This window comes from Hyaena hyaena, unplaced genomic scaffold, assembly GCF_003009895.1.
Source record: "Hyaena hyaena isolate Hyena2069 unplaced genomic scaffold, ASM300989v1 scaffold_1, whole genome shotgun sequence".
NCBI lineage: Eukaryota > Metazoa > Chordata > Mammalia > Carnivora > Hyaenidae > Hyaena > Hyaena hyaena.
The window spans coordinates 9,770,712-9,798,544 of NW_024080633.1; the positions used below are offsets into that span (position 1 = coordinate 9,770,712).

At 53.9% G+C, this 27,833-nt stretch overlaps 1 protein-coding gene across 6 annotated transcripts in view; it reads left to right on the top strand.

Moving 5' to 3' along the window:
* LOC120226268 (BTG3 associated nuclear protein) overlaps nt 1-22,591 on the top strand; it is an 87,046-nt gene extending 64,455 nt beyond the window's left edge. For all 6 annotated transcript variants that reach the window (XM_039224478.1, XM_039224546.1, XM_039224604.1 and 3 more), the window contains 2 exons: nt 18,099-18,242; nt 21,973-22,591. In XM_039224478.1, the coding sequence (XP_039080409.1) occupies nt 18,099-18,242; nt 21,973-22,044 (216 nt within the window). In that variant the 3' untranslated portion in view covers nt 22,045-22,591. The remainder of the gene's footprint in view (nt 1-18,098; nt 18,243-21,972) is intronic.
* Nucleotides 22,592-27,833: the final 5,242 nt, after the last annotated feature.

The following is a 27,833-nucleotide window of genomic DNA, read 5'->3' on the forward strand; positions in this document are numbered from 1 at the left end:
AACCGTTGCTCTGGTTTCAGTCACCTCTTGCTGTACAACAAACGGCTTCAAACCTTGGGGCCAACGACCACAGCTGGTCATTAGCTTCATGACTCTGGTTTCACTGAGGTTAGCGAGTGGTGGTTCTGCACCAGGTAGCATCACTGGGGTCATCTGGAGTCTGAGGAGGGTTCCCTGCTGAGGGCAAGCTCCCAGGGCTGGAGCTGGGCCGGCTCCTGGCTGGAGGCTCAGCGAGGCCCTCTCCTCTGCGGGTTCCCCTCATGGTCCTGGGCCGCACGGCATGCTGGCAGGGGTCTGAAAGGCGATGTAACTTGTGTTTGAGAACTGAGGCCGTTGACCCTGCTTTCCTTGACGGGTGGTGTGGAGTATCTGTGCCATGATGGTGGGCCGGGAAGGATGAGCTGTGAGGTTGACTACAAAAAGAGTCGCGGTGTCTCTCGGCATCCACTCTGCCCAGTGTGGCTTGACTCTGTGCCCTTTAAGGCAGGGCCCATGTTGTATACAGGGAGGGGCCCTGCCCACGTGCACAGGAGGCCTGTGGGAAGTGTGGGCTGCGGGGGCACCTGTGTATATCTATGGAGATGTTTATCGGGTGATTCATTCAACATCCTGCCGCCCCCAGAAGTGACCCTGCCTGTATAGGCTGATGGGTTGGGGGTTAGTCTGTCAACACCAATGTCATGACCTCAGGCAGACAAAGCCCACCCATGTGGCGTAAATCCACATTGAGAAAGTTTGTGTGATTTATGAATGGTGTGCTTTGTTGGGGCAGCTCAGCTGACGATAAAAGTTGAGTGCATTTTTGTAATTATACATTGTAAAATAATTATTGAACTATTGAAACAGTATTAAGTTTTTTTATGCATTAAAAGAATTTAGATTAAAAAATTTTTTTTATGTTTTTGAGAGCGAAAGAGAGAGAGTGCAAGCAGAGAAGGAGCAGAGAGAGAGGGAGACACAGAATCCAATGCAGCTCCAGGCTCTCGGCTGTCAGCACAGACCCTGATGTGGGGCTCGATCCCACGAGGTGGGGCTCGATCCCACGAGCTGCAAGATCATGACCTGAGCCGAAGTCAGACGCTTAACTGACTAAGCCACCCAGGCACCCTTAAAAAATATAGATTCTAAAAATTTATACAGTTTGAGATTTTTAAAAATTCTAATCATCTCATTTTTGTGGGGAGTTTAAGAAAACAAAGCAGAGGCCTAAACATACATTCACAGGACTAGAAATACCCCAGAAGAAGCATGTGTGTGTGGGTAGCTGGCCACCGCCGTCGGCTGACCTCAGACCCCATTTGGAGCTCCGTGTCTGCAGCTCCTCTCTGCCTGCTGGGCTGTTCCGCACCCAAGGACAGCACCCATTCTTGAGAGGGCACTGGTGCCTTTTTGCTTGTAGTTAATACCAAGTTGTTATTAAAGACCAAAACACGACCCAGAACCAGAAGTTAGTGGTCACTTTGACCTTGAATATAACACAGCAGGGTCCCCATCGTATACAGATTGCCTTGAGAGAGCTGGCCATGCCTTGCCATCCGGAGCAGTTAAGGAGTGCGCCATCTGCCCACAGTGATTCCGGCCTCCCTTTCCGGAGCCGGACGCGTGCTTTCTCCTGTATTCGCAGCTCTCTTGCAACATTCCTGGTGAGGAGACGAGAGTGCACTCGGGAGCTGGGTGAGCGTTAATACCTGCCTCACACGTGGGGCTCAGGGGGTCCCCAGCTCCTCCTCACCTGTGCGGGGAGGGGGGCCAGGGGCCGGCCCTCATGACTCCTGAAGCCCCATCCTGGCCCCAGTTCTCAGAAGCCCATGAGCACCACTGTCAGTACCGTGGCAACGCGACTCCTGTCCCCTCATCTCCACGTGTTCACATGTGATTGTCGATTTTCTTGAGCTGTGTTCTCATCTGTGCCATCTCTGTCCTTTCTAGTCCTACCGAAGTGACTGCTCTCTGAACTTCTGTTGAGGGTGCGATGATTTAAGCTGTGGAAGCGTAGAAGGAAAGTAAGGGACAAATGCGCAGGGCCTTTTCTGGTTATGTGTGCGTCGAGTGGGCGCTTGGGCGCAGGGCAGAGCTGTGAAGACGCGCCATGTTGCTTCCTGATGCAGGCCGCGCACAGCTTAGGGTCTGGATCCAGCAGATTCAGATTCAGGAAGATACAAACACTCCCTCTCCCTTTGGACCCAAAAATCTGTTGCTAGGCAATATCCTGTCTGTTGAGACATTCAGATCTGGGTCAGTTATTTCTCTGCATGGGGGAGATTTTCAGCCACATGAGGAAGCTTTAAAGTCTTGGCCTTTGTCCATGTTACTTAGCCCACGTGTTGCAGAATGGGTTAGCGCTGTGTCAGCCAGGTGTGTGCTGGGTAACGGGTTTTATGTTGTTAATGGTTGGAGTTAATGCTGTGAGGTGCGTATGAGAGCGCTGGTAGATGTGTAGAAGCTGACCGTCATTCGTTCCCTGGAACCCCTGGAGAGTTCTGTGTTGTCCGTAATGACAAACGCACTGTGCACACGGTTCCTTTACACTGAAGTGAAGCGGCGCAGCAGGAGCCTAGGCGCCCCCCACTGTGCGTGTGATGCGACTTCACCAGGACCCGCTGGCAGCAGCTGGGTGCTCTCCAGACTATAAACCTCTCTTGGCTTCTTTGGCGTGTGTACTCCTCCTTAGGCTGGAGAATAAATTTCCGTAGCTTTCAAAATTTCTTCTGTGAAATGAGGCCTTCTAAATCCAGCTGGGGAAAAGATGAGAAGAGACAGAAAGTTTTCAACATTTTACATGCATGACTTTTTTTGTGGAGTGGATGAGAAGAAGTGTGTATGTATAGATTGTATTTAGTATGTGTGCAGGTATATGTAGAAGGTGTGTGCATGGTGTGTGGCGCGAGTGTGGGCGCGAGTGTACACACAGCTGTGCATGCAGGTGTGTGTGTGCAGGTGTGCAGAAGGCCGCAGTAGTTGTGTTTGTGCATGTGTGTGTGCAGAACGTGGGTACAAAGCAGGTGTTTGTGCAGGTGGGCATGCAGTAGGTGTGGGTATGTGCGCGCACGCATAAGGTGGGTGTGCAGGTATGTGTGCAGGTGGGCGCACAGTAGATGTGTGTGCACACAGAAGGTAGGTGCATAGTAGGTGTGTGTATTTGCAGGAGGCGGGTGTGCAGTAGATGGGTGTGTGCAGAAGGTGTGCGCTCAGGTGTGTGCGCGTGCGCATGCAGAAGATAGGTGCACAGTAGGCGTGTGTGTGCAGAAGGGGTGCGCTCAGTAGGTGTGCGTGGGATGCTTTCCTCTGTAGCAGTAACAGAATGTTGTGTTTCTGGGAGGCTGCAGTCCACTTCGGATGGCTTGCCGCACCAGGGAGAGCAGTCCCCACCTCACATACAGTGCACACTGTGTCATTTCACTTCTAATAAAAACGTTCCGTTCAAGAAAATATGTTCCTGCGTTGCAGGCCAAACACAAACAGAAATCTTGGAGAACGTAGGTAGCTCAGGGAATCAATCCCTTATGGAAAGCCTTCCCTAACTAGAAATGGTGGAAAATGTGATTTAAGCCATAAAGGCCAGAAGCGAAGAGTTTGGTGTTGATTAGTTCCAAAAACATCCTAGAAAAGTCACAGAAACAAGTGTGCCTCTCCTGTTGCCTGGTTGAGGAAGCCCGGCCGGCTGGCCAGCCCCAGCTACACACCGAGGCTGTGGGTCCGTCACCGTTTGTGAGGCTGCTGGCCTGGGCGGGGCAGCGGGCTGGGGCCACGGCGTTCCCCACTGCTGGCTTCACCTGGTCTGCAGGAGGCCTTTTGGTCCCCAGCATAGGCTTGTCATATGAAGCAAAATGGACTGGCTACAGGTGGGCTAGAACACCCAAGAACCCGCCCGAGAGGGTGTTGGTCTCTTGTGAGCAGCACGGACAGTCATTTTCAGACTTGGTGACGATGCGTCGGTGGTGCGGGCTCCTGCTTAGGTCTGTCGTATGTCCTGTGACTGTCACAGACAGAGCGGTCTCCTGCCAGGCAGTGGTGTGGGTGGGAAAGTATTATCCTGTTTCCCAAGAGGTTGGATGAGGTGATTATTTAAATGTGACTTTATAATATTTTATGAAGCTAAAGTGTTGTTGTCTTTGAGGGGCTCAGAGGAGTTGAGGCCGAAGGAGCTTGATAACACGCAAAGGCACTTCCAATTGTGTGGGCACACTGTGTGCAGGCGGAGACCTCCCGGTCCTCCCTGAGCCCCTCCGGTTGGATCTCACATCAGAGTTTTGTGACCAGTCAAGGGAGGGGTCTTCAGATCAAGGGCAGACCTTAAAATCAGTTTCAGATATGTTTAAAAGATTGAATCAAATAGTTTTTTTTTTTTTTTAACGTTTTATTTATTTCAGGAGAGAGAGAGAGACAGCATGAGCAGGGGAGGGTCAGAGAGAGGGGGACTCACAGACTGAAACAGGCTCCAGGCTCCGAGCTGGCAGTCAGCACAGAGCCCGATGCGGGGCTCGAACCCACGAACCGCGAGATCATGACCTAAGCGAAAGTCGGACGCTTAACCGACTAAGCCACCCAGGCGCCCCGAATCAAATAGTTTTAATACCATTAGATCGACAAATTTTTTTTTTCATTTCTATTGTTTATAGCTTTTAGTACAGTATCACGTCTTCTGTTTTTAAAAAAAAATTTTTTTTAATGTTTATTTCTTAGAGAGAGACAACGTGAGCAGGGGTGGGGCAGAGAGAGAGGGAGATACAGAATCTGAAGCAGCTCCAGACTCTGAGCTGTCAGCACAGAGCCCAACGCGGGGCTCACAAGCCGTGAGATCATGACCTGAGCTGAAGTCGGATATTTTACCGACTGAGCCCCCCAGACACCCCTGTTATCTGTTCTTTTTTTTTTTTTTTAATTTTTTAAAATTTATTTCTGAGAGAGAGAGAGAGAGAGAGAGAGACAGCATGAACAGGGGAGGGTTAGAGAGAGAGGGAGACACAGAATCCGAAACAGGATCCAGGCTCTGAGCTAGCCGTCAGCACAGAGCCCGATGGGGGGCTTGAACCCACGAACCGTGAGATCACGACCTGAGCTGAAGTCAGATGCTTAACTGACTGAGCCACCCAGGCGCCCCCCCCGTTATCTGTTCTTAATGATTACTTATTGATGAATGAATTCAGTAATAATTATTGCAGATTACCTTTTAGCTAACTGTAAGATGCACAAATGGAAGACATTCCCAAACGTTTTTAAGCTATCTAGAAATGGAACATGTATTCACTGATCATTTTAATCATGAGTAATAGCCTGGAAATGTGTAGAAGTTTACTTATTTAAAACTTACAGCTCAGTAAGCTGAAAAGTTGTGACTTCTGATTAATTGTAAAATTCTCATTGGTGGGATCCACCTTGTGGAAATTTTTGTGCATAAGGGAGATGTGGTCATTTCTTTGGGCTTAATGTCAATGATCTTTTTAATGTGTCTGTTTCTCGCTAGTGAGCCTGCTGTGTCGTGGTTGGGCATGTCCATGTGACTGGGTGGGCAGCTGGGGTCCATGGCCGGTGAACCTGGCTGTTGGGCTAATGGCGCAGAGCAGCTAGGGAGCATGTAAAGGGTTCTTTAGGCCCGAGAATCCTATTCCAGGAGCCGTCCCAGTAGGTGACATCTGCCGAGAGGAAGCCAAGTCACCACCGCAGCCCCAGGAATGGAATTTCTGAATTTCTGTTAGTAGAATGAGGTGGGTGGAAGGTGAGACTGAAGGTAGGATGGCCATTGATACCCCTGTCATTGGACAGAAATTTCCCTTCTTCCTCGTCAAAGAGGTTGGGAATGAAAGGGACACCCATTAGGACATTTCATTCCTCTCTTGATCAAACCTGGCACTTGCCTCATGCAAACTTAGGTGCTCTGACTGGCCCTCTTGCATGAAACCCAAGCCCGTGCCCCCACCCGCCCTGTGGAAGGCGAGAGCTTAGTGAGTGGAGAACGTGCCAGGGAAGTCGGGCCGGGAGGGCTTCCGTCGGGGTGCTGTTGGTCTTCGGGGTCTGGAGACCTCGGGAGCATGTGGTCATCCCATGGGACGCTGAGCCGGGAGGAAGCAGGACCATTGAGGACCCGCCGCTGGCCATTGTGGCAGTGAGAGGCACGCCATGAGCTGAGTCTTGATGGATAAGAGTTAGGAGCCCAACTGACGTCACCCTGAGCCCTTGAACCATCACATGACAAAGTTACTACAGAAGAGAAAGTTTTCAAGCACAGTCGAAAGTCACACTTTTTTTTAAAAACCCACTTTGAAAGTGAATCGCTGAGTATTAAATCCATTTTGTGTTCATGAGGAATCTTTGATCTAGAAATCCTGGATCCATTCTGACCAGGGTGCCTGGTTAACACATTAAAAAGCTGCTGCTTTACCAGGGAGTTGAATGACTTAACAGAATCCTACACTGTTTAACTCACTTGCGCATCTTGGGGACCTGAGGGACAGTTTGAATGCGGGCCCTTTTCTCCTTCCTCAGGAGTCTGTGATGTGCTGTTGTCCCGCTGACGGAGGGGCTGGGCAGACAGGACCGCGCAAGCCATGTCTGCATGTATAGGAAGCTTCATTCCACTTTACACAGTTCAAGAGGAGAGGTCAATTTCTGACCCAGTAACACATCACAAAATCAAGGTGGTTTCTACCTTGTTCTGAGCAGCCAGAAGGGTTCCTGGGTCCCTCTCACACAGGTGATGGGGACACCTGGAAATGCGTGGTGAATGCACCACCTTCTGTCTTGCCTTCCTCTGCGGACTTGTACATAGTTCAGAGTGAAACAGGGTGACACGCCGCCGGGTTTGAGTAGGAGAGCAGGTGTAGCGTCGGAGACTGTCAGGTGTGTGTGTGTGTGCGTGCGTGTAAGTGTAAGAGGGAGACGGGGAGATGAGCCCACTGAACTGGTAGCTACTCTGTGCACCACACACGTTAAGGGGATGGAAAAATAATTGAGGAAGTATTTTCTCGCTTGAACAAATACAGTCCCTTAGTTTTAAAATCAGGCCATTATTTCATGTTGACTCCCAAAGTAAAACAGACAGGAAGCTTGTAAAGTGACCCAGACTGATTTTTAATTCTGCTTTTTCATCTGCTCCTCTGAGCCCATGCATTTGCTCTCACCAGCGGGTTCTCCCTTAATGTTTCTGTGTCATGAGATGTACACAGCACTCGGCGTTAGGGACAGTCCCACGCCCACCAGTGAAGGTTGGCTGAGCTCTGAGTTGGGTGTTCTATCTGGAGAAGCCTGGAGCTGTGCATGCAGGTGAGTTTGGAATAGAAGCCTGTAGAAAGGTAGCAGGAGTGACGGTGTGGGCTCACGCTCTGGTGATGGCTGCCGCTGCCCTTCCACAGACGCAGTCACTCCCTAGGAGTGGCGCCAGCAGAGTGACAACAGACCTCCTGGGCCACACGCTCAGACGCAGGTCGCCAGCTGCTGCACGCTGGGTGGACCCGTGGGATGCAAGGGTCTTGACCAGGTTCTGAGAGGGGCCCAGTTAGTGGGCGGTTCGCTGAACTGTGAGGGAAAATCTTGACTCCTTAAGTACAGGCTTTCGTGGTGTAACCAGCGGGTGAGTGTTTCTGAGAAAATTGTCTTCTGTTTGGGGGCACGCTCTGTCGGCATTGAGGGAGACAGGGAGAGAAACCGGCAGAGATCAGAGGTGTTCCGCCAAACGCCCTGTGGCTGTTCCCTCCTCACCGCTAAGGCTGAGATGGCAAGGATTTAGCTAAACAGCTGTTCTCCTTAGGTCCTCCTTAGCTTTTCAGAATCCCGAGGCTTTGAGGGTCCCAGCCCCATGTCTAAGTTCTCAGTCACACCCACGTGATTGGCTCTGGCCATGTGGTGCAGGGTGGCCCCCAGGCAGGAGTTGACGAAACTGTGCTTGAAGCTGCTTCTGTTTGTTTGTATTTTTACTGGCCTGTGGGCCTCGGACAGAAGTTAGCCTCGGAGGAGGCGGAGGAGGCTGCGTTTCCTCTGGGGCAGAATGCAGCTCATGGTAATAAACAAGGTGACATCTGTCCAAATGACCAGCACTGTGGACTCGGCTGAGGCCCCTGCACAGCCTCATTGGCTCTGATGGTGCTGCTCACCTTTAGGGGGAACCATGGCTGACAGGGGCTCTTGTGATGACTAGAATGTCACATATGTGACCCTGATAGCTACTGGCAGCTTGCAGGACGTCCTCAGGAGAGGACACACTGGGGAGCAGGATGTAGACGTCCCTGGTTATTGGCTGCTCTCCTGTGGCTCCACGTGGCTTTTGCCAGTGCGGGCTGCAGGGGAGGGAGCCCAAGCTCCATGTCTTCCCTCTGCCGACCTGCCCCCGGCCTGGGCCCAGCTGCACCCTCAGCCAGGGCCCGGCTTCAGCTGCATGGACTCACCTTCAGGTTTCTCCTCCCTGCCATCCAGTTATCTGTGGTGGTTTCCCGTCTCCAGAGCATGTCCGTGATGTGGACACAGCCCACACTATGCTCCGCGGAGGAGCACATTGTAACGTAAAACGGCACCTCGCTCCCCGTGAGCATCTGCACACTCCTCCCCAGAGGCCACCCACCACCCGCCAAGTGGGAAGGTGCCGTTCGGTTGGTATTTGACTCGGAGAAAGTTGCGAGAAATTTTCTACACCTGAAGTTACACGTTTGCGCTGCGTCTGATGCCTGGTGTCCATTAGTCTCACGTCAAGTGTCCCGTTCAGCCAGGCCGTTCTTTGTCGGCATGAACAGCAGGTGGTACCTGAGCCATGCAGATGATAGCGCTCCTCTGTGAGGGTGCGGGAGATGCCCAGATGCAGATCCTTGTTCCTGCTGAGTTGTTCAGGGTCAACCCTGCAGACCCTGGGCCACGTTGAAAAGGCCAGCGTCCTTGCCTGTCTTCCGTTGTCCACTTTCTGAGCCCTGGAGGCTAGAACACGGTCTTGCCATCAGAGGGCTGAGACACATGCTCTGTGGAGCCCCTGGTCAGCGTGCTCAGACGGAGACCTGCTTCCTGGAGGTGGGTTCAGGGTCTTGCTGGAGATGTTTTTTCCTAAGTTGAACTTGAGATGTGTGTAGGCGAGGTCTTTGAGGACCATTGAAGAGAGCAGTGTGTGTCTTCCATTTAAAAGTCCTAGAAAATTAGCTCCAGCGGGTCTCAAACCCAAGGCTAATGTATCAGAAGTGCCTCTGGGTCCATTGGTGGGTGTTTTCTTACACAGCCTTCTCTGAACGTACCCACAACGCCTTGGCTGCCCTCTCACCGGCTGGCCTTTTGGTGATTGGACAGTTCTGGAATTCTGTTTCCTGAGGACATCTTTCCCATGTCACTGGGAGGAAGGGGAGGTCTGTCCACTGTCTGTCCCTATTTGTGTGCAGGCGGCCGTTACTGCTCCCACAGACCCTGAGTTCTCACCGGCCTGGGAGCTGTTGGCCAGACAGCTGGACCCTCTGCCTGAAGGCCGCACCGCCGTCCTTGGCGCACACGCGCAGGCCCTGTGTCGCCCTCCTAGAAGGCCACCAGTCACATCTTGGGGTTTCACTCTCCTGACCTGATCTCCAAACACCATCACACGAGAAGCTATGGCTTCAACATAGGGATTGGGGGAGCGGGGGAGACAGACATTCATCCTGGAGCACCGGGTCTTTTCCCAGAGAGGATGTGGGACTCTGTGACAGGTCGGGGGGTTTGTGGCTGCTTGTCCTCAGACGCTCACGGGACAGTAATCCTCTCGTATCTCACTTCCTCGCCATGGTGTTCTCAAACACTGCTCCCAGTGTCCCGGGGGAGGGCTCAGGCCCAGCGGGGAGTAGGGTCCTGTCAGCTTACCCTGTGCTCATCTGGGGAGGAGCAGCCCGTCAGCATGGTGAGGGGGCCTCTCCTGCAGGTTATCACAGCAACGGGAAATAGGTCCAGAGGGGCCAGTTCTTGATGGGAAATTGGAATTTGACTCTTTAAGAGACCGCCACTTGTTTTGTCTTGATCTTGCCAGATTTCTCAGGATCGTATTTAAGCAGCACAAGCAGCTTCAGATTCTCACCAGTGTCCTTCTGACCTTGTCGGCAGCCTGGCGCTGCCGTGCTCTTCCCTGTGTGCTCGGCCATCGGCATCTCCTATGCGCTGACCCCTGTACCTGTCCGCATGCCCAGGGGACCCCATCGCCGCCACCGGGGAGAAGCCTGTGGGCTGGCTCTATGAGAGGGCTGGGAAGGCTGCCCTTGGAGGCGCCTGGAGGACCTGGTCACCTGCATGTGAGCATCTGGCCGGGGGGGCGGCGGGGGGGGGCTGCTGCCAGCACCTTCTCTGGAAGGAAGCTAAGAGTTCTCTGGAAGGAAGCTAAGAGAGCTGACCAGGTGGGCCGGGGCATGGGATTATGTGATTCATCTGAGGGTCTGAAGGTCTGAGGTCTGTTCCTGAGCTATCACCCCAAAATTAGTGACCCCCACTGTGTGGTTCAAACAACAGAAATGTGTTTTCTCATAGTCAGGAGGTCTCCGGTCCAAAATCCAGGTTCTCGGAGCTGCGTTTCTTCTGGAGGCTCTGGGGGCATCTTGCCTGCTGCTCCTGGGAGCGCCAGGCATCCTGGGCTGTGGTCGCACCCCTCCATCCCTTCCTCTGGGGTCTCGTGGCACCCTTCTTCCCGTGTCTTGGCCAAACGTCTCTCTTCTTACGAGGAGTGGTACTTTTGGATTAGGGCCCACCCACCTCTGATGTGACTTATGCTTATAGCTTAATCTCAGCCTCCCAGGCTCTGGTTTCACATTTACTTATTTTTAAAAGTTTATTTATTTTGAGAGAGAGCATGCACAGGGGAGGGGCAGAGAGAGGGGAGGAGAGAATCCTAAGCAAGGTCCGCACTATCAGTGCAGAGCCAGATGTGGGGCTCGATCGCATGAACCGTGAGATCATGACCCAAGCTGAAGTCAGACGCTTAACCTGCTGAGCCACTTAGGCACTTCTGGTTCCACATTTATAGGTACTGGAGGTTAAGACGTGGACATTTGGTGGACACAGATGGATGCATAGCATCCACGTGCCCCAGTGGTGTATAATGAGCTCAAAGTCCGCACCACGGAGCCAGCTGCTGTGTGGTGGCGGCATGGGGGGAAGTTCTGTTGCAGTGAGGCCTTGGGGAGAGGCCTGTGCCTCCCTCTGCCCCCCTGTCTCCATATGACTGTCCTTTGGGGAATATGAAGGGACACGTAGTGGGGGCAGTTTTGTGTGCGCCTCCTGATGCCTGATGTCAGGGTGTGCTTTGGGACTGGGCTGTGGGGATGCAGCTGCCTCTGGACCTGCTCTTGGAGAGGGAAGAAGTGCCGTCCTGGCCACCAGGGGCAAGGGGTCACTCCCTAAATGTTCTCTGCTAGGGGTGCGGTTACCTTGCTCCGCAGACAGATCCATTTCTGAACCTTGCTTTTCAGAACAGAATAAAAATGCTGTGTTGATTGAGGCCACGGCACCCAGAGACGCACATTAGTGGGCAGTTTATGGTGTGTGTTTCCAACCTAACGGACTGTTTGCATCTACGGGCAGACGCAGGTGGGCCCGTGAGAGGCACCCGTCCCCGTCTTGATCTTTCCCTCCAGAGCCTGAGAGCCACACCCTCCGGACCTTCTCTGGCTTCCCTGGAGCCGCGGGTGTCAGTCGGCATTCGTAGCTCCTGTAAAGCACAGAGGCTTTAAACGCTTCCTGTAAATTTGAACTCAGTAGGAAGATGGCATCACTCCTTCTGGTTCTTTCTTACACCACACAGTGAGCACAGTAAGAACTTTTCTTATTCGGTGCAGTGAGTTTCTAAATTAACAAAGTGACCAGAGCTGCAGGGGCAGGGTCATGGAAGGGGGGCAGAAGCAGCGTGCGAGGCCGCGGCTGCCGCTTCAGCTCCTCACAGTCCTGGAGTGTGCCGGTGGGCGGGCTGGGGGCCCCGGGCACCCCTCCCTTTTCCGAGCGGGTGTGACTTCACTGCACTGAGTTACGCATCACCAGACACATGGAACTGTCTTCCGTTCCGTGTCACCCACTCCCCACCCACCCCACGCGCCCCTTCTAGGGGCCTGGAACACACGGGAAAACCTGGAGATCTTTGGATCTGACTTCGGCTGAATTATTACCCTTCCCTCCCTCCCCCCGACCCCAGTCTGCTAGGAGGTTTTAAGGCACATGGTTAAGATTCGTTGCCAGGACTGCTGTCCTGTCTGGGGCGATGGGGATGAGCACCACGTGTCTCCAAAGGGCCGTCTCTGCTTTATTGTGCTTTTCAGGGTTTGCTTTGTTTTCTCCCCAGATTGCGTTTGAGGTTCAGGCCCCAATGCTGAAACGAGCCGCAGAGCAGACGGCAGAAACTGCTCTTACTGCTGCTTGCGGCCTGGCATCTTTCTGTGAGCCGGGTCTGGATGCCGGCCCCCGGCCCCCTCCAGCCCTCGGGCCTCTGAGAAGTCTTTGTCAGCAGGTCCGAGGGTGACCCCAGAGCAGCGATGTCCGCATCTGCCTGGGACTCCCTTCCGTCAGTGCTCATTTCTGACCGTCTCCTCGGGGCAACTCGAGGTATGAAAGCACTCAGAATGGAGCCTGGGAAACAGGAGTGTTCCCGTCAGGCTCAGAGGCTTAAGAATGATCATTTGTCTCTGGCGTTTGCTGTGCAAACGTATGAGAGAGATTTACGGCTGGTGGACCTCCTGGCCATTGGTGCTTTGGGACGTCCCCAGGACAGGCGGACAGGCCTCGCTCTCAGTCCTTGATTTTCTGTCATGAGGAAGCTACTTCTTGACAACGTTTAGAGTTGAAAAGGCTGCCCTCTTTGCCTCTGTTTCCTTAACAAGTTGGATGACAAGAACAAGTGAATGACCTTGTGTTCCAGGGAACCTTTGGATTTCTTGGCCTGTCTTTGTTCCTGGCCACACACACAGTTAACTGTCAAAAGAGGATCTTTTGTTTTGTTTCATCTGAGCACATTCTGGGTTGGATTTAGAATTTTGTATCTAAACATTACTGAAAAGTCCTTGGACTTCTTGCGTTTATTTTAGGGTTGTAGCTGTTTTGTATGATTTCAGTGGGTACTAAACAGTCTCATGGTTGGCACCACATAGAGGGAAACCAGATGGGTGCACTGCAAAACCCAGTGCTCTCGGATCCAGGATTCCCTGCGTAGGCTGCTTCAGACGCATCCCCTATACCATTAATGGTCCCTCATCTGACAGTGACTGACCCTGCCTCACAGCTGTGCAGGGGAGAGCCCTGTCGGTGAGGCCGCGAAGGCGGCAGGTGCCTGTGCTCTCTGTGGGGTCGGGGAGGGGGCCGCTCCCAGGTCAGCTGCAGGCTGGTGGCCTGGGAACTCACTGCATTCCTGTTAGATTTTCCTATGTTCCGGAGCCTGGAAAAGGCCACAAACCTCAAGCCAGTGGGAAGGAGCTGGGAGCTCACCTTTGGAGACCTCCCACCCATTCTAGGGGGTGGGAGGTGGGTGGCGGCACTGGGCTCTCACCCCCAAACAGAGCAAGGATGGACTGTGCGCTTGCAGTGGGCTCGTGGTGGGGTGCCACTGTGACCCGTGTGACAGTGACATGTGACCTCATTTTTGCTGCCCTTCATTTTAGATTTGATGTAACTAGCCTTTATTCCTTACCAGTTTGAAAGCAAGTCCAAATGTACAGCTTGTATCTCCACCTACTGTATGTTCGGGAGGCTGCTGGAGCTTTGAGCTGCTTTCAAAGCGTACAAGGCAAGTGAGGTTCTTGGGTGATGGATTTCTGTAGTGTTCTTTTATTTTTACCCATTTCACATGTGTTATCCTAGTAAATCACAGCCACCGCGGGGGCATGTCACAGAGTGGAGTGTCCGCTGCCTCCTGGCTTCCTCGTGAGTGGCTCAAGCTGAGAGCTTCCTTGAGGCCCCGTGGGGCGGCACCTGCCAGGTCCTCCCCCTCAGCCTTTGTCTCTGTGCCTCTCTGTGTTGTGTGCCCTGATACCGGCCTGCCACACGCTGATCATTTAGACCTTCCTCTGCCCTGACTGTGGCCTAGAAAGGAAGGGTCCTGCCCCAAGCCCTGCTCAGTGCAAGTGGCTCACTCTTTGATCGTCAGATAGCACTACGTAAAGGGTGAACTGACCCTCCAGCTTGACGGTCAGTGGGTTTCCCTCCTCACGCCACGGGGGTGCCCGCCAGTCAGTGGTCATGATGTGCCCTCTGTGTATGAGCTCATGGAGGTTCTTTGGAACCTGCTCTTAATAAATAGGTAATGATGGCTGGGAAGCCAATGGTCTGTAACTTGGCCATCCTCTGCTCTGACCTTCTAGACTTCCTCTTCTTCCTCCTCCTCCTCCCCGCTTCAGTAAGCCGAGAATGGACTCTGCCGCATAGGTCAAGCACTGAAGTGGCCTGACCGCGCAGCCCGGGCTCCTCCTCACCGGCTCATTGATGTGAGACGAGGCCCCCTCGTCTGCCTGCTGGGCTGCGCTGTGACCAGAAAGCCCTGGGAGTCCTGGCTGGCTGGACTTGGGAGGCAGCTCCCTGTGGGCAGGGCGGTCTCCTGCTCTTTCCTTCTTGTGTTTTTTTCTCCCTTAATCTCCACTGAAGAGAGCTTTTCCGAAGTTTGAGGACTATGCACATTGCTCGTGTGTGGCGACATCTCTCCCCCAATGCTGGAGCCCCGGCCGGGGTGCCATTGTGTGCGGAGGTCAGCCCGTGGTGGGGGATGTCCCCCTCCAGGGGCTGAGCGTAGCCTCGGAATGAAGCCAGTGAGCAGGGCCAGGCCAGGGTGGTGGCCTCGGTCCCCAGCATTCAGCCTGTGTGAAGTGGGCCCGGAAGGCGCTCTGTGATCCGGGTCTCAGCTTTCTCCGCACAGCTTTCACCGCAGCCGCCCAGCTCCCGATGCTGCCCCTGAGCGGCCTTCCCGTCCCCTGCGGTGGAAGCTGTTCTTCCCCCAGAGAAGCTGTCTCCCTGCGGGACTCTCGCTGCCCTCCCCCGCCCACCCCAGAGCAGTGCTGCCTCCCTTTTTCCGGGGGCATCGCAGCACCCCCTTCTGGCCACATCCCCAGCCCTTTGCTTTGAGGCTCCTGCGGGTGAGGAAGGGCAGGGGCGCTAAGTGGCTGGAAGGCCTTTCCCGCCAGTCCTGTGCATATTGGCTCGGACTCATTCCTGACTCAGCTGTCAAAACCAAACCAGTGTGGACGCGCTGAGGAGGTGTGGTGTTTGGAATGAAATCTCAGGTGGAAACATTTTCCGATCTTTATTTTTACTTGCCAGCCAGGCTGGTGATGTGTCTCTTTGGTTATATGCAGCACATAAGATGCTGAGGTTCCTAAAGTTCCGAGTGTTAGGATTTAATCACCTGTGTGGTTCATGTGACGAGTCACCTCATTGGCAATGCTGACCCACAGGAAACCGTAAAGCGCCCTCCAGTGTAAGGTGGTGGCTCACAGCCACAGCCAGAGTAAGACGGAGCCTTCTCTGGAAACAGCCCCAGGACTGCGCGGCTTTCATTAAAACACAGTTGATGATTTGACCCTAAACCAGCGTATTGAGGAATCTTTTATGTCACGCAGCCCTGACAGAGTCATGACTTCATCACCTAACACTTTAGCTCCCGTGTTTCAAAGCGTTGCGTGGTTTTTAAGTTCAGTCCAGGATGCAGCGAAACCGTGCTGGCTGGGGTGGCCTCACAGCACGGGTCTGCTCTTCCGCCTTCTCCCCCTACGAAAGGCACATAAACGTCTGTGTGGCTTTAAGGATTTACCACCAAGTACTTTTCGTCTTTTCTCTGTTCTGGTCTTTTTCCCAGCTGTCATGAGGCCGAGTTCCTGGCCCTGTGGGAGCCCTTCCCTGAGCCACACACCCGTTCCCAGGGACTCTGCCAGTTAGATGAGAGGCTACCCGCCCTCCCCAGGGTCGCGAGGGGCTGTCCCTGCCATGTGGGGGTTGGGGGGCGGTACGGAATTCAGCAAGACTGAGTCTGCTTGCCGACCGTGAGCGGTCTGGCAGAGGGAAGTCCTGGGGAAGAGGGAACGTGAGTAATACAGCGGACTTTGGTTTTCTCCAGTTTTTTCAAACCTTTTTTTTTTCCTAAACACTCGTTGGTACAAATGGCTTATGATAGAAGAGGAGCTGCCGTTGTTGGATCAGCCCTTGGGAGCAAGAGGCCAGTTCCTTGGAAGGAGGCAGCTGAGGAGAGGCAGGCACGTTGTGTGCATGTCCTGTGGCTGCGGGACCAGTGGCCACACGCCTGCTGGCTCACACCGGACGCTCCTTCCCGCGCGGTCTGGAGGTCACGGGTCAGTGTGGGCCTCCTGGGGCCGCAGTCGGGCTGTCACAGGCGGGCTCCTCCTGGAGGCTCCGGGGGACGATCGTTTCCTGTCTGTCCTGGCCCCCAGGCCTGCCGCATCCTTGGCTCACGGCCCGTCCTCGATCCTCCAAGCCAGCAGTCGGCCGGTAGGCTCTTCTCACACTGCCTCTGTGCCCCTCCGCAGCCAGGAAGGGCGAAGTTGACGTGGGGCCACCTGATACCGCAGGATGCCCCCTGTCTAGGTGTCCTCACCTTTATCCTATCTGCGAAGTGCCTTTGCGGGTCCAGGACGCAGCCACAGGGTCTGGTGGGGTGCATCTCTCTGGCACAGCTGGCTGGTGTTGGAATATGAAACTGTCTGCAAATGGTTTCTGAAGACACACAAGGAAGAATAGTTAAGAACTTTCTGCCATTTTTTATATTAAGAGTTGAATTCATGTGTGTTTTCCCAGTGATGGATGTGTTGTTAAAGAAATAGAACTTTGGCTCATCAAAAACTACCTTGCTGTTTGAAAACCACAGACTATGGGGCGCTTGGCTGGCTCAGTTGGGCAGCCTACTTCAGTTCAGGTCATGATCTCACGGTTCGTGGGCTCAATCCCCATGTCGGGCTCTGTGCTGACAGCTCAGAGCCTGGAGCCCGTTTGAGATTCTGTGCCTCCTTCTCTCTCTGATCCTCCCCTGCTCACACTGTCTCTCTCTTTCAGAAATAAATAAAATGTTAAAAAAAATTTTTTTGAAAACCACAGGCTGTATCCGAGCCTGTCTTTCCCGGGTGGAGCAGCCCCTTCCCCTCTCTGAGTCCCTCACCCTCTTCCTCAGCCCTGAGCACTGCTGTGGGAGGCAGTTGGGCTGGTGGGGAAGCATGGCCATTCCCTCCCTGCTGTGGACTGCCACAGGTATCTGTAGTCTCGTGGACACATAATTTGAAGGGGGTGGGATACAACCCCAGGTATAAACCCCCACAGTTCACGACAGCCAGGGACCCTGCCCTCATGAACGCAAAGCCACGGATGCACTCACCCCTACCTCCCCGGCTGGCCTACAGGGCAGCGAGGTCCCAGCCCACCTGCACCAGCTTGGAGTACCAGACAGGCTGGGTGGGAACTGGGCCTGGGCGCGGGGGTGCTCATGAGTAGTGGGGTCACTCAGAGCCCATCCCCAGGGGCCTCATCTGTCCCCTCTTCTGGGCATGGTCCACAGTGGGGTGTCCCAGGGACTCCGGGTCTCCTGTCCCCTGGGGGCTCCCTTCCAACCGTCACCTCCCTCCTGATGGCAGCTCCTTACCCTGAGCTCCTCTCTGCTCCATCTGCAGCCACGGGGGGGGGCCTAACTCCGGCTTGTTTCTGCTTTGCTTCGTAACTGCCAGTGTCCACTGCCCGAGGGCTTCCTTGTGTGTCTGGCTCTTGAGCACTTTGGGGGCTCCTGGAGAGTGCGGGTCGGGGACCTGCCGCCATCTTCTGTCCCCTCCAGGCTGCCTTCAGGGTCTCCCTTCCCAAGAACCTCAGATAGCAGTGATCTCTGCAAGGTGTCCAGTGATCCTGCATCTGTCCCACATCCCATGATCCCCTTGCCCCCCTCTCGGGCACCCTCAGCCCTGTCCCTGAGCTGTGTCCAGTACGTGGGTGTTCGAGGGGTCACATGTTGCACATCTTGGTCACGATGTGCACATGCTTCATGCTCTCACACTCACGCCATACACGCGTGTTCACTTGCCTACCAGATGTTATTCCAGAGTGATTCACAAGACACATGGACCCCACAGTGTGGCCCTGGGCCATCCCCCGTGATTCACGTCATGGCAGAGTGGCACCGGTGTCCGTGCTGACGGGGGCCTGCTTGGTCTCCTCAGGTGCTGCAGGGCGCCCAGCTGATCGCCGTGGCCTCTTCCGACCCTGCTGCCGCGGGAGTGGACGGCTCACCTCTCCAGGGCAGCGACATCCAGGTCCAGTACGTCCAGCTGGCTCCGGTGACTGACCACACCGCTGCAGCTCAGGTGGGTCCCGCCCCGTGTGCAGGTGGACAGACACCCTGTCTGAGGACAGGTCCCGGGGCTTCTGCAGCTCTGGACATAGCTGGGGTGTTTCTCCTTCTGATGCCCTCCTGTGAGCAAGGCACACTGCCACGGGAGGCACGTGGTATGGACACAGGCACCGCTGCGGGACTCTGTGTTTTCTAAGTGTCTGAAGCGGTGAAGGTGAGGAGGTGGATCTCAGCCCATGTGCCGATATGAAACCAACTCTGGAGATGCTGTGTCTCCGGTAAATGTTCGTCTGTAAGCTTTTGACCCCACGGAGCCGGCCCCTGGGAACTGCAGAACGACCCAGAGGTCAGCTCCCCCGCAGACAACAGGCTCTGCCCTTGTTGCCCCAGCCCTCGGCCTTGACCCTTTCTTGGAGGCAGGTTGAGGGTCTTTACCCCAGCGGCCCCTCTGCTGGGCGGCAGAGATGCAGGATGATGTCACTTGGTCCTGAGGGCCCTGTCCGGCCTGGTTTCCAGCCTCCTGCCTGGGCGCCTTCCATGTGGCAGCCGAGGGCCTTGCGGGGAACCACACGGGCATTGGGGCCCCAGGTTCCCCTTGCTCGGTTTGTGCGTCCTCCACGCAGTTTGTGCATCCTCCACGCAGTCTGACTGGCTGAGCACTGGCTCCCCCGCTCCCATCCCCCCCTGCATCCCAGAAACCACCTGTCGTCTCCGTGCTCCCCCAGAAGCACAGGAAACAGTGTGCACACTTCCCGAGATGTCAGGTAAGGGGGCTGCTGCTTCGGTATTTGACAGGCTTGTGGAGCTGCCCCCTGGTGAGTGCACTTGGCCGGATGAACACCGTGGCCTCTCCTCAGATCTCCTGGGTCTGGGAAGCCAGGCCCGGGCCCTCCATGCCAGGGCCAAGAGCCAGCTGGAGGCCCCCTTGCGGGGACGGCATACTTTCAATCTGATGGGTCGACTGTTTGTGTGAGTAAGCTAGGACGGGTCCCAGACCGTGGGGGTCACTGGCACAAAGCTCAGGCTGTGGGTAGCCCGTGTTCTCAAACCTCGTGGGCCTTCCTGCTGAGCCCAGGCCGAGATCCACCCTGATGCAGAGACTCCCGTCTGCTCCGAGCATGGCCAGCCGGCTCCTGCCTGCCTTCTCGCACACCTGCCGTCCTCTGGGCCCACTCCTGTCCCTCTGCATCCCGGCACTGAGGAGCGACGTGTTTCTCGATGCCATGGGCCTCTAACGCTCAGAACTGAGGCCCCAGATTTCCATGGGGCCCTCTCCCCTCCCGCACTCCACTCAGGCCCCGTGCTGGTGCGGTGTATGCTCTGTCCTCGGCAGGAAGGAAGATTCTCCTTTGTTTTCCTTGCAGCCTCATGAGGTGATTGCTGAGGAATGGGATTCAGGGGGGCTAGTGAAGGTGCTCAGGGTGACCTCGTGACTGGGTGGCCAGCAGTGAACTTGGCAATCCCATGAGGACTTCAGTTCTTAATCTCCTGATTCACAGCGAGGCCCCAGCTGGCAAACGTGTTTCTTGGAGAAGCCGCTGCCTCTCCTCCTCTCTGCCCCCTGCCGGCCCCCCACCAGGCCACTCCCACGTGGCAGCCTGGGCACTCAGTCCACTTCCGGTGTGGCTTTTGTGCAGCAGTGACCACATAGGCCCACCCCACCCTGGAGATCAACCGAGAAGGGTTGGGTGTGACCAGGAGCCCACAGTATTGGGGGGACAAGGTGGAATTCTCTCTGGCCAGCTCATGGCGGGGGTCTGAGCATTAACTTGTCTGGGAAGAAAGAGCCCCTGCAGGCCCGCCTCGTCCCACGCTGGGTGGCTTGTGACATGCCCTGTGTGGTCACACATGGGTCATTGCACAAAGGCATCTCTTCTCTACTGCCCGGCAGTTGTGGAAGGGCCCAGTGTGTGCTCCAGACACGGATGCTGTGCCGAGCCGTCTCACTGAGCCGAGGTCGCGGTCATTGGACACATTTCACAGTTGAGGAACGCTGTGTCCGTTTTAGCTCTTTGCCACCTTGGCTTCCTGTCTGTGTTCTTTGTCTCCATTCCTGCCTGGCTGGTCTTGGGACCCACTGAATGAGTATGTATAAAAACAGGCCATAGGATGAGGTTCACACCCACTGGGTGTTTTCCCTGTAGAGGATCTCACCTGGCACAGACTTGAATAGTCAGCAGGTTATATAGCAGCAGGGTGGCCCCAGGCCCAGCCCACCATGCTCGTCCCTGGGGCCCACTCCTCCTGCCCCATCCTCGGGGGCTGGCTCTCCCACGGCCCCGCCACAGACAGGGCCACGTCTGCAGAAGGAAAGGGCTCCACTCTTGTAGGATTTCTTCTCAGTGTGCCAGTCAGAACAGGGCCACATACCCAGATTCGCTCCTGGAAGAGATGAGGAGCCCCCAGGAGCCCCCAGGGGCTGGAAGAGCCATCTAGCTCCCGAGGGGATGGGCTTCTCTTGGGCCGGAAGCCAGGGCGCCGGCCGCTCAGAGCAGCCAGTGGGAAGGGCAGTGAGTGCCCTGGGGCGAGCCCTGGCCTGGGACCACCTGCACAGGCAGGAGCCCGAGAACTTTCTGAATCGTCTGCTTGGAGCCCTTTCTTGACATTTCCTGCCTGAGACATGGGTCTGGTGCTATGTTTTGAGAACACAGGAGAAGGAGGGGTCCTCATCAGAGTGCGGGGGTCCCCAAGTCCCAGACACGTTCCCAACTCATCTGTGCTCCGCCTTCTGTGTGCCTGAGACCAAAGCTACCTTTCTAGTTTTTCAAGGATGGGGAGGAGCTCTCGGTCCCAGACGGGCCTCTGCCCAGCCTGTAACCAGATGTGTGGTCACCATTGCTGTGCCTCCCAGGTTCATGCTCTGGCCGCCCCACAGGCTGTGTGGCTCGTGCCCGTGCCACATCCATCGACTGCGGGCCCCTCCCTGCCTCCAGGACTCTCCGTGTGCCCTGTCCCTTGATGTTTGCATTTCAAACCTACAACCTTAGTAGTAAGAGCTGCAGTGCCAGTGCCTCGCCCGGGGCTCCTACCCACCACCGTCCACAGCTTCCTGCCTCTTCCTTCCTTCCCACCCTCACGCCTCACCTCTGCAACCAGGTTTCCTGCCAGGGCAGCCGGAAGCCCACCTCTGAGGGTCCAACCTTTGTGACATTGCCTTTGGCCGACGGCTCAGAAGAGCCTGAAGAAAACCCCAGTCAGTCTCTGTTTTGGGGCTTATTCTGGATGATTGAGATGCACGATCAGGGGCTTATTCCAAGTAGTATTTTTCCCTTTATCTTGAAACTGTGAATATAATTTAAAATCTTTTAAATATATATAGAGCATGGGTTAGAACTTCTCTGGTTAAGGAGGGAAAGGTGACTGCCCCTGAAATGTTTTTTTGGAACATTGAAACAGTTTTTATAAGAAGGTAAAATGGTGACGGAAATTCTCGGTAAATAGGATGGGTTAAGTACTCCGAAGGCATTCCCCAGTGACATGCAGAACTTCGCTGGGCCACAGAGCATGTGTGGGGAGGGTGGTGGGTGGCGTGGGTAAACAGAAGGTCCTGGAAAGAGGGGCCGTGGCCCCTGGGAGAGTCCTCTCCCAGAGCAGGGGTGAACCTAGGACTCTGGGCCCTTTCTAGCCCTGTTGTATGTGTTTATTCCATGCAAGAAAGCCGTTGGTGTTTCGCGAGTGTGGGCGGCCTGGACATGCGCTGGTAGGCCCCGTGACAGAAAGCCCTCCTCTCTCCCCTCTTGCAGACCGCAGACACCCTGCAGCCCCCCCTGCAGCCTGAGATGCAGCTGGAGCACGGGGCGATCCAGATCCAGTAGGCGGGCCGGGCCACCCTCCCGCAGCCCACCCTAAGACAGAGCTGCTGCCGTGCCCGGCACCAGCCCCCGCCGGCCACCCCGTTCTCCATGCGCCCCGGTCCCATGGCTTTGCACGGAGGTGGCTGCACATGTTCTGTTCAAGTGCATCTGAAAGCCTCACCACGGGGAGAGTGTCCCAGTCCAGAGACGAGGTGACAGGAGCCGCCGCCGCCCTGTCCCGCTGTCGGCGTCTCGGGAAGAGTGGGGCAGCACAGCGCGGAGGCGTCACGTACACGCGGAAAATCAAGAACGACGATATTTTTCTCTGTTCAGACAGCTTTTTTTTAATTTGCTATGGTGTTTATAACAAAAAAGAAAACTGAAAAAAAAAGTGAAGTAGCAGAAGCCTTTTGCTGTGTGCTCTGTTCAGTGTAACGAACATAGGTATTTGCAAAAGACGACTAACGATTTTGATGGAAATATTGCTTACCTACTTTTCTAGGGGGGAAATGCTCTGAAAACTGGTAATTATGCATTTCTAATGAAATAAAATGTATTTATGACCACAGCAGCTTTGTGTCCTTTCCTCTTGAGAGATGCTTCACCCCGAGGCTGGCCTCATATTGGGAAGTCACACGATAGGCCCTTTCAGCCATGCTGACACTGGATGTAGGGTCCGAAAGGAAGGGCTGTGGCTATTTCTTCTGGTCCCGTGTAATAGGGCCTGGGACTGGCTCTACCAGATGCCACGTGCTGTGCCGCGGCATGCTGCATCTCGAACACGGTGCCCCTCAGGACAGTGAGCCTGTCTCTACTGCAGGAGCTCCCGCAAGCAGGCTGTGCTGGTGATGACACAGGCCGTTCCCAGCTGCACAGAGTTACTGCTCTGGGGATCCTTAGGGAAGCTGCCATCCAAAGAAACACGCCTTATCATCTCTATTTAAGAAGAAAGATAGTTCCAGACAAGTCCCAGTGGTGGTTTGTGAGACATGTCCCCAGCAGTGGTCTGGCCTGCTCGGTCCACTCCCTTCTCGCGGCTACCTTGGCTGTCTGGGAGATTCCCACCAGGAAGTTGTATTCACCAACTTAGACATGCTCCTCTTTGCCATCTCAAACAATTGGTATCTCCCACGGCACCCTGTTGTGGGGTGCTGTGCCGGATGGTTCAGCCCAGCACGTGCTAAGGGGCGAAGGCAGGCTAGGGGAGCAGCTCCCGAGAGTGGGATGGCACCTCTGCGTCCCATGCCTCCATCCACCCTCCAGGGACCAGCACTCTGGGATGAGGACAGTCCCTTGGGAGAGGCCATCCTCCCGCAGATGGAAATGGGAAAAAGGACCGGCTCCCCAAGGCTGGGGGACGATCCCATCCACGTGTCTGGAATCCCGGAAGGAGGTAGTAGAAGGAAGATGACATTTACAGGATTCCAGACACAGAGCAGAGCCCAAGCAGAAGTAAAAGTAAGATCATGCCTGGACACCCACACATCGTTAAAGGCAAAAGCTCACTCTGAAAGCAGCCAGAGAGAAGGGACATCCCCCCGCAGCAGCAGCACGGGCCAGCCCCTAACGCCCGCTGGAAGTCAGGAGCACAGGCTGCTGCCAGCAAGGCACCGAAAGAAATGGAGTGTTCACGAAAACTGAATGTTGTTCAGGAATAATGGGGACAGTCGCCATCGGACCCAGCATGTCCATGTAGGTGTGCGTTGTACATACACCCAAGAGAACTGGAAGCATATGTCCACACATAAACATGTTCCCAAATGGTCGTTGTGGCATTACTGTTAATGGCCAAAGAGTAGACACAGCCACGTGTCTGTAACAGGTGAACGGGTAAACTGAATGGGATCTGGCCACACACAAAAGGAATACTATTTGGCCATTAAAAGGAATGAAGGTCGGATATGGGTTTTAACACAGATGAGCCTCAAAACCATCTTCCTGAGTGAAAGAAGCCAGAAGACCACACGTTACGTGATCCTGTTTCTGTGAACTGTTCCTAATAGGCCAGTCTGTGGAGGCAGCGAGCAGAGGCAGATCCCTGGGTGCAGGGGCCACGTGAGGGAGAGACGGGAATGGCTGCTAGTGGGGGCGGGCTTTTGTGCAAGGTGATGAGAAGGTTTTGGAATTCAGTGGTGATGTTGGCCCAGCTCTGTAAATACACCAGAAATCCTTGAAATATACACTTAAAAGTGTGAAATATTTGGCCTATCAATTATATCTCAAAGCTATTAAAGAGTTGGATAACATTTTAAAAACCTTTTATGAACAAAACAACGATGTTACCTGTAGATGATCCCTCCCATAAAGGAAATTGCAAGGAATTTTTTTCAAGAGCAGGAGTATAGATCCAGGAAGAGGTTTTAAATGAAGACAGAAGGGTGAACAAATAGAATAATAAACACCGATAACGTCTAAGTGCTGTGCCTAAAACCGTCTCACGTTGAAATTTTCAAACAATAAAATATTGGAAAACATTGCCTTGTAAGTTGGGACAGGCAGGAAGGAGCTAAATTGTTTTAAAGCCCCTTTTTATTGCCCTGGAGAAAAAGGATCAAGATGCTGTACAATGTTAAGGTGTCAGGTTTAATATCCTTGACAAACATTTAAGAAAGGCAGTAGAGGAATTGTTAGGTGTAGGATATCTGAACAACGTGATGAAGAAACTCCGCCCAGCTGACGGGCGCTCAGTCAGCCCGCGTCCCAGATCATAAAGAAGGTCTCTCCGGAGCCCAGAGGACTGGGACTCCCGAAGCCTGCACTCTCTTACCGCGTGGGATCAAGTTAAAAATTACTGAGAGAAAAGGAGTATGTGTGCAAATGTTTGCAGACTAAGTAGTGTAACTTTTTTTTTTTAATTTTTTTTAATGAATTATTTCTAGGAGAGAGAGAGAGACAGCGTGAGCAGGGGAGGGTCAGAGAGAGAGGGAGTCACAGACTGAAACAGGCTCCAGGCTCTGAGCTGGCAGTCAGCACAGAGCCCGACGCGGGGCTCGAACCCACGAACCGCGAGATCATGACCTAAGCGAAAGTCGGACGCTTAACCGACTAAGCCACCCAGGCGCCCCAAAGTAGTGTAACTTTTAAAGTAACCCGTGGGTCAAATAAATAGAAATGGAAAGATATTTTTAATTACCAATTACCAAATTGGTAATTGTCCATTAAAAATGACAGACCGACATATCGAAACTTGTGGAGTACATTGAAAGTTGGGAATTGTTTTAGAAAAAGTTTCTATTTCCTTCAGATATATTCCCCCAAACTGGGACTCCTGGGTCTTAGGATAATTTCATTTCTGGTTTTTTGAGGAACCCCCATACTGCTTTCCTTAGTGGCTGCACCGGCTTGCAGTCCCACCCGCAGAGCACAAGGGCACCCTTTTCTCCACACCCTCACCAGCCTTGTCTCTTTGATGATGGCCCCTGCTCATGCTGTCTCTCGCTCGCTCACTCTCAATAAACTTTAAGAAAAAAGGAAAATAAAAGCCTGTTTGGACAGCATGCACTTGAGTCCTGGTTTCTTATCCACTCATCTAGTCTCTGCCTTTTTGATTGGATAATTTAATCAATAGATACTTAAAGTAATTATTCTAAGAATTACTAGTGCCGTTTCATTCATAGTTTCCACGGTCTTGCGGTTTCCTTCTTCCTTCCTTTCTTACTGTCTTCCTTTGCGGAGTGGTCATTTTCTGAAGGGCTGTGCTTTGACGCCATTTCCTCCATCTTTTGTGTATCCTGGGGTTTTGCTTTGCTGTTCCCATGAGGGTAACTTAACATTTTATAATAGTCTTTTTAGGGGCACCTGGGCGGCTCAGTCGGTTAAACATCCAACTTCCGCTCAGGTCATGATCTCATGGTTCGTGGGGTCAAGCCCCATGTCAGGCTCTGTGCTGACAGCTCAGAGCCTGGAGCCTTGTTTGGATTCTGTGTCTCCCTCTCTCTGCCCCTCACTTGCTCACACTATCTCTGAAAAATAAATAAAACGTTAAAAAAACATTCTTGAATGAAAAATAGTCTTTATAAAGCTGATAACCTCAAACACATGACACATTATTATAGCTATTTTTAATACTTATGTCATTTAACTTTCACGTTAGTGTTAGTGATGAGCACATCAACCTGCGCATATTAGAGTGTTCTGAACTTGACTACGCCCTCACCTGCCTCAGCGGCTTCTGTACGTCGGTCTGTTTTCGGGTCACTAACCAGCGTCCTTGTATCTCAGCACTTCCTGTAAGGCAGGCGTGGTGATGCCTGCCCCCACGTGTCTTCTCCGGGACGACGTGATCTCCCTCGTTTCCGAGGGACACCTCTGCTGGGTGTTCTGGTTGGCAGCTGTTTTCTTCCAGCCTTTCGCACGCATCAGCCCACTGGCGTCTGGCATTCTTCGTTTCCGCAGAGAGCCTCTGTGGGCCCCAGCGTGCAAGCGATTGATCTCCTCTTGCTGCTTTTACAAAACTCTCTTTCCCCTGTGATTTTAGAGAGTCATCGTATTACTGTGTATCCTGGAGAAGGCAGCTTGGGGTTGAAGTCTGGGGCAGTGGGGGAGAGGGGTTCGAGCTTCTTGAACTTGTATTTTTTGAGCCGACTCCAGGGACTCCAGCAGCGTGCACGTTGTATCTCTGGACATTCCCCTGTGGCTCATGTTGGGTTTCTTCCTGCGTCTTCATCCCCCTTCCTGTTTGTTCCCCTTGCTGGATGCTTCACGGGACATGCCTTCTGGTTCACCGCCACCTCCTCTGTCGGACCTGCCTGCGTCCCATCTCTGCTGACTCTTTTAGTCACCGTATTCTTCAACCTCGGGGTTTCTGGGTTTTATTTATTTTTTTATTATTTTTTAAATAATGTTTTTATTTATTTTTGAGAGAGCGAGACCGAGCATGGGGGTGGGGGGTGCAGAGAGGGAGACAGAGAATCTGAAGCAGCTCCAGGCTCCGAGCTGTCAGCACAGAGCCCGACGCGGGGCTCGAACCCATGAACCGTGAGATCATGACCTGAGCTGAAGTCACACCCTTAGCTGACTGAGCCTCCCAGGCGCCCTAGGGTTTCTGGTTTTTAAAAAAATGTTTTCTATTTCTTTTCTGAACTCCATTCTCGTTTTGTTCACACATTGTCTCTTCATGATATTCAGTTGTCTGTGTTTTCTTGTAGTTTATTGAATTTCTTTAACAGGATTATTCTGAATTCTTTTCAGATGTTTCATCGATCTCCCCTTCTTTGGGGTCATTGTTGTTTTATCGGTTTCCTTTTGAGGTGTTAGGTTTCCTTGACGATCGTGAACCTGTGGCCCTGTGCTGGCATCTGGACGTTTGAAGAAGTGGGCGCCCTTCCCATCTGTACAGACGGGCTCTAGCAGGGAAGCCTTCACAGGCGGCCCGTCCAGGACCCGGCGTGAGCCACCTGGCGGGTTGTGGTGGGCTTGCCACTAGGGTCCTCAGGCGGATGGCCTGGTGCCTGGGGCTGCAGGGCCAGGTCTGACCCTTAGTTCACGTGTGCCAGCGCTGGAGTCTGCAGGGCATTCGGGCGCCCAGTGGATGCCCCGCTTCTGGGGAGCACGTCAGTCTCGGTGCCGGGGGTGATGTGAAACGGTCTTGTGCTAGCTCTGCTCCACCTGGGCTCTGACCCCTCGCCCGGGCCCCTTCACCCCGCTGACATGTTCTCCTGCATGGGTGGTGCCTCAACCTCATGTTTCCGGAAGGGGACGATGCCAGAAGCCCCCGTGCTGATGCCACTCATAGTGGCTCCCACCTTCGTGAACTCGCACCTGCAGCTTGAAGGGTCACACGGATAACTCCAGGCGCGGATGACTTCACT